This window comes from Alexandromys fortis, unplaced genomic scaffold (genome assembly GCF_014885135.2).
Source record: "Alexandromys fortis isolate MF-2015 unplaced genomic scaffold, M_Fortis_MF-2015_v1.1 scaffold_25, whole genome shotgun sequence".
In the NCBI taxonomy this organism is placed as follows: domain Eukaryota; kingdom Metazoa; phylum Chordata; class Mammalia; order Rodentia; family Cricetidae; genus Alexandromys; species Alexandromys fortis.
In genome coordinates, this window is record NW_026067904.1 from 3114053 (window position 1) to 3120226 (window position 6174).

At 45.9% G+C, this 6174-nt stretch overlaps 1 protein-coding gene across 1 annotated transcript; it reads right to left on the minus strand.

The window, feature by feature from the left end:
* Positions 1-260: 260 nt before the first annotated feature.
* On the minus strand, positions 261-5957 carry Tslp (thymic stromal lymphopoietin). The gene is made up of 5 exons (XM_050134839.1): positions 5783-5957; positions 4325-4461; positions 3513-3605; positions 2863-3081; positions 261-1040 (listed from the first exon to the last, which is right to left on the minus strand). Exons 1-5 carry the CDS (start codon positions 5955-5957, stop codon positions 939-941), a joined length of 726 nt encoding a protein of 241 aa, XP_049990796.1. The 3' UTR covers positions 261-938.
* Positions 5958-6174: the final 217 nt, after the last annotated feature.

A 6174-nucleotide genomic window follows, 5' to 3' on the forward strand; every position in this document is an offset into this window, starting at 1 on the left:
GGCAAGGGAAGGTCCACGGTGGAAAAGAGTGAGAAAATGATGCGCTCCAATCATATGTCTAAATATTTCAGCCATCCATGAAGATCCATGGTAGGGTCGGGAGCAAATAAAAGGAAGCGTGGCCAATGGGATGTTGGTGTGAATGGAAGTAAAGATCTGAACAACAGTGACGTCACTGTGTGAAAATTGCTTAACCAATTTAAAAACGCCATTCACTGGAACGTAACTTGAGAATTATTTTTATTAAGAAATATGTCAGTTACAAGGCAGCATGTATGTTTTTAAAAGTGTTCATGAAATAAATAGAAATATATTATATACAACTTTAAATATAAATCTCGTAGCCGGACAAAGGCACTTTAGGATCTGATCTGCTCCCGTAGCCCCTGTTGCCTGACGGACACTTCCGCAGCTGGATTTACAGTGCAGCCAGGGCAGTGACTGTGAAGCTTCGGAAGCTTCTTTCAGACTGCTTCACTGTAGCAGGAACTGCTTGCATAACTTCCTTTGCTCTCGTTTTCTTCTTAGTAACATTTTAGTATAAGAATGTTAGGAGAATCATTACAGACAGAAACGGTCTTGCTTTTAAACAGGGTTTAGATGCTATCATTGGTTCCAACTTGTTTCCCACCTTCAGTTCCCTTCCCTATGACATTTTAGCTTGCCCTAGAGTAGGTGTCTGCAGGTGCAGAGGAGAGACCCTGCTCAGGAGGTGGTCATTAACAGTACAGGCGTTTCCATTGACACTGGAGGGGCTGCGCTCATCTCCCACGAAAGCGGCTACACTAGACAATAGCAGTTTGCCATAAATAAGTTAAGAATCCCTGCTGCAATTGAAGATTAAACAATAGTGTTCTTTTAAATGTCACACCCTTAGTACTATACCTACTAAAACCACAATATATGTCCATACTCTAAAATGAAAGGTGAGTTTAATATTATGGAATTTGAACGAGAGAAAACCACAACCACTGTATTTGTGAGGTTTGATTTAGGCAGATGCTTTCGACGTCTTGCTTCATGTCCAGGGTATTGTTTCTCTGTGGAGTAGGAGAAAACACTCAACGTTAGTTTTGCTACCTTTCACAACTGGTGAGTGAGAGTTTGTTTCTATTTATATCCCTTTCCCAAGAAATCCCCCAAATACTCATTCACTGTATGATTGCATGTGCTTCTCCAAAGGAATGCCCTGCCTCTCTCAGCACCTCCTCCGTAAAGCCTCTGCTAATGGCTCATGGAGTTCTATCTGAAACTCTTCTGCACTTCAGAGTAGGTGTCATTTCACTTGGCTCGCACTGCTGTTGCATCATGGGTATTCCCCCAGACACTGAATACAGAGTTTTATACATAAGAAACATTAGCCATATATTGCATAATTAAATGAAAGGATAAAATTGCAATTTCATGATCTCTTTGACAAGATAAGCTCCCAGAGAGCACCAGCTGTCTTTTGTGTCTTGGTAGGTGTAATTCAACAAACTCAGTCTGTTCTTCGAAACCAAAGTTTTCTTGCCCACACATCCACCCCACTAGATACCTAAAGGCCCACTTTGAAGAGGATGCTTGTTAGGTCTTCAAATGAATTTGCCCTGGAGTTGTGACAGACTGAGCCTCATAGGGATAGAATTTCCTGGGTTATTAAACAGTCCTCTTATAGTCTTCTCCAGCTTCACCCTTAGGCTGGGAAGATGCTCCCATGGACTCCTCCAGGTTCTCCCCTTTCCACACAAAGTCTACAGATTTAATCGGGTCTGTAACTGGGTTCTGGATCTACTGATAAATTATATTTTGTCTCTCCACAGATTGGTTAGGGTCTCTGTGAAAAGAAGGCAGAGAGCCAAGCAGGCTTCCCATATGGCTGCCTAGTTCTCTTTTTCTCATGCCAGCTCAACCTAGGTGGCTTCTGCTTCCAGCCTGATTGAACTCTATGGGTTCAGTCTTGAAGCCTTAAAACACAGCAGTCTTCTTTACAATTACATTCGAGTTACAGGCAGCCAAAGTCTACCAAGTTAACAAGTTTACATGTGTATCTACACACGTATATTTGGCTGCACACACACTACATATGTCTATTTTTCTTAAGCATGTCATCATGAAGGCCAACACTCTACTTGCCAAGTGAAGGAAACGTTGGGGAACTACTCCTGTGTGCCAGGCACTGTTCGAAGCGCTTTCACATGTGCTGACTCATTTAATTCCCATAATAGCCTTGCCTAGGATGCAATAATACCATCCTTACCCTAGGCTAAGTACTTTATCCACAGCTCTGCAGCTCAAAGTCAGGCAGGCTGCCTTTAGAGTTCCTGCTCTTAATTCTCTGCTCATTCCTATCTGACTGCACACACAAATATTATATGAAAGGAGATTCCACCCACACAACAGTGAAGTGGATGAAGTGGAGTAGGGTCGAGATTGATGTAAATGTTAAGGAAAAACACATTACTACAAAGTGACTGTCTAGGCAGAGAATGAACAACCACCCTGTAAGGGGCACTCTACCCAGGAATTTTGGATGCACGGATTGTGTACCCCAGAATTGGGTGTTTGAACTGTCATATTTAAGGAGCCAGGAGGACAATCTGCTAACACAGGAGAGAGGATCACTGATCACACCTTAAAACACCGACTTAGATTTGGAACCAAAATTCAAGCCAAAGACTAACAACAATATAGTAGAGGCAGACTATGTTTGGGTTTCTCTGTTAAGTTAAGCTCGACAGACTACTCGGCTCATTTGCTCCCGAAAAGATAAAATCAGAATTAAAAAAAAAAAAAGTCACTGCATTTGAAGCCCCAGGTTTTAAGTCAGGGCTCCTTTCTCTCCATCCATTGCAAAGTTAGCATCTGATGCTTTGGGCTTACCTGAGTTTCATGGTAGCCTGGGCAATGTATAGTGAGGGTCCCTTTCGTTCTCAACGCGAATGTTTTCTCAGGGAGTGACGGGCAGCCAGGGATAGGATTGAGAGTATGGTACTCGATTTTCGTGAGACAATCTGTCTGCTCACAAGCGGCAGAGTTCAGGGAACAAAGAAAATGACAGAAATTAAAAACTGAATGAAAAGGGGCAGAAAGGGAGAGGAACTGAAGTCACGACGGAGGTGTCTGGAATCAGAATCCAGAGTCTGGGTTGAGAGAGGAAAATGGAATCAACCCACAGGAGGGAGGGGTCTGGCAAGAGTAGCCGAGAGCGCCTACTGGAAGGGTTTCCTCCCCAGTTGGCTCCGCCCAGCCTCCGAGGAGGTTGTCAAGAGGCAGCGCTGACAGTACGTGCCCCGGGACCCAGGGAGGTATTTCGACTTCGTTCCTCCGGGTTTCCCATTGGCCTTTCTTCCCGGGACAGAAACGGGTTCCTACTGCAATCTTACTCCGCCAACGGGGCTTTCTCCTTCTAAACCGAGAAGTGGCGTCCTAGACGGTCTGGAGCCTCTCTCTGGCGGCCCAGATGTCTCCTATCGGCTCAACAGCCAGCATCTCCTGGAGCTCAGCAACCGCCTGGGGCTCTTCCCCAATACCCTTCCTGGATGCCCGCCACCCCAGGGAAAGCCAGCACTGCCGACCACTTCACTCACCAAGTTTTCACAGAACTCGATTTGGTCGAACGGGCTCTGGAAGAAAGAAACATAGGCTAAAGATCTGAGTCGGAGGAAAAAAACGTTCCCCCCCCCCCCCGCCCTTTGCTTCCAGGTTTCCAGGGCTCTCTGAAAGTAGTTGCAACCCAGTGACTTGACCCTATATGATGGACAAGGTGGTGAAATATTTAGTTTTCTGCTTTTGCTAGCTTTCAGAGAGCCTTAGCCCACCCGAGCAGGTACACCTGTACCTAGCCCTTACAAGCCACTTCCAGCAAAGGACCACTTTTAAATGCCCACAACGGCTTTCTAGCCATTCACACTTGCCACTCACTCACACTATACCTAAGAGTGTGGATTATAGAGAAATAGTCACTACTACATATTTTAAAAATTAAAGTGTGCCACATCTCATTGCAGTATCCTGAAACATCTAGAACGCTAGAAAGCTATAAAACAACTCCACGTCTTAGCTACCCCCACTCCTGAGTTCTTATCTCAAGATTTCCCCTTTATTGCAGGGAGTAGACCAATATCCATAACCATTACCAGCCTCTGCTCATTCCACAAAAGCAATGCGGATACTCATTTTATATGCCAAGGTATTTGAAATTCCACTTCTAAGAAATTTTGGGATAGTTTTTCTAAATTATTTTCCTTTCCTTGAAAGTTGAATTGTGGCTCTTAAGTATATTTACTTTTTTTCCCTTCATGAGAATATATATACTTCCAAAAAAAAAAGTCTCTTAACTTACCCCATTCAAATATTCACGCAGGTCAGGGTAAATTGCTTCAGAATATATATTTGAAATCTCCTTGAAGTTACAATTAGAAAAGTTGTAAGTGAACACGAACCCTACAGCTTGCAAGATGAAGAGGCCCCTGAGAAGAACTGAAAAGACACACGGTAAGGAAACGTTCACCAACACCCAGTTCCAACTCCATTTCACAGGGAGCTCTCCCCTCCAAGCATGGAGAGCCTCTAGACCTGCAAGGACTGTGCCAGGCATCAGCCCTCCCCTCTCCTCCCCAGTCCATACAAGGTCCATATTCACCCATGCTGCTGCTGAAGTTGGAGTCTCCCTGATGCTCCAGTGCTTCCTGACTCCATATATATAACACCTAAACGCCTACGGGCTCTTTTCTTCTAGGCCAATGATTTTCTTTGATGTCATTCTTTCTTTATAGAATTCTAAATTGATGATGTAAAAGAAAAGAAATAGGGCTAGCCAAATCTATGGAAGTTTAACATTAGCAAAATCATCAGGAATTTCCCTCCTCTCTCTCTCTCTCTCTCTCTCTCTCTCTCTCTCTCTCTCTCTCTCTCTCTCTCTCTCTCTCTCTCTCTCTCTCCCTCTCTCTCTCTCTCTCTTTTGCCCTAAACACTTGTTACATAGTGCTTGGATATGGTTTTAGGGATGGACACCCTCTCATTTTGACATCTTTCTCCTACTGGGCAGTTTCTATGACTTATCCTTTCTGCTTGGGAAAAACACCTGCCACCCACAGTCACTCTAAGGGATCATGACTGATGCTTTGCCATCCTGGACACCCCAAACATCTCCTTTGCCGAGTCTGAGTTGGTGCTTTTCCCCCTTCATGGCTGCTGAGGAGCTCCGTGTTCGTGCACCATACATTTTTGAGAAGGAGTGTGGTCTCGGGCTAAGATAACTTAAGGCATTGAACTGGCATTGGGGTGGGGGGGGGATTGGAGCCAAAATAGTGGGAACAGGAACAATGAAAAACTGAAATGTATGACAAAAGGTCCAATGAGTATCAACTTCAAAAACTTCAGGGCAAACACCTACGTTTGATAAAGAAAAGTGGTGGTGGTGAGGGAAGCACTTCGTGTACTGGGGACCCCTATATCCAACTTAAAAGTGTAAAGATTTTCTAAAAGCATAAAGTCAAGCGTCCAACTCCATTATCTAGCCGTTTGTGGGGTGCAGGTGCCGCACTAGTGGGGTCTCATAAGGGTGCACAGAGAGGTCTGGTCTCAGCTGGAAGCTGCTCGGGACCTGTCCAGCGTGTTAGCCTCCTGGAGTAGGCACGGCTTCTGACCCGCTGATCTGAGGCAGCTCAGGCACCCTGCCCTCTCATCCCCCTCCCTCAACAGTCTGGGAAACTTGGGGTGGCCTTGGGCTTGCATCCCAGCACCAATGGCAGGGATGGAGACAGGGTCTAGACGGCGGGTTCAGATTTGTTCTTCAAACCCTTGTAGATCCAGGAAAGGGAGTGCAAGACAGGAGCAGCCAAGTGAGTCAGGGAGACCGCCTGAGAGGATGTCTCGCAGCCTTCTGATTGGAGCAGCGCCAGTACCGGGAGCAGGGAGTGAAGACCGAAATCGCCCCAGCTGCTGAGATGAACCCCTTCTCTGCTGGAGTTCATCCGGCTGCCCCAGGCCCTCCTAGCACTCAGTTCACTCCCCCCCCCCCTTCTTGCGTGTCAGAGCCTGCATCAATCTGGTCCTTGGGAAGTTCCTAGGAGTCATCGCTCAGAGAGATGAGGTTGGGTGCTCCACGTGAGTCCCTTCAAATGTCACAGACCACGCTGAGCCAGGGAAGGAGCGCAGGGATTGGTAAATGATGCGGGAAAAGCACAGATT

What these genes read in the sequence shown, in the direction of transcription:
- Tslp (XM_050134839.1), bottom strand. Translation starts at nt 5,957, where the DNA reads ATGAACTCCAGCAGAGAAGGGGTTCATCTCAGCAGCTGGGGCGATTTC. An exon ending in GTGGCGGGCATCCAGGAAGG is followed by an intron (nt 3,082 to 3,512) that starts GTATTGGGGAAG and finishes TCGTGACTTCAG; the next exon opens with TTCCTCTCCCTTTCTGCCCC. An exon ending in CAGGCTACCATGAAACTCAG is followed by an intron (nt 1,041 to 2,862) that starts GTAAGCCCAAAG and finishes CCTACTCCACAG; the next exon opens with AGAAACAATACCCTGGACAT.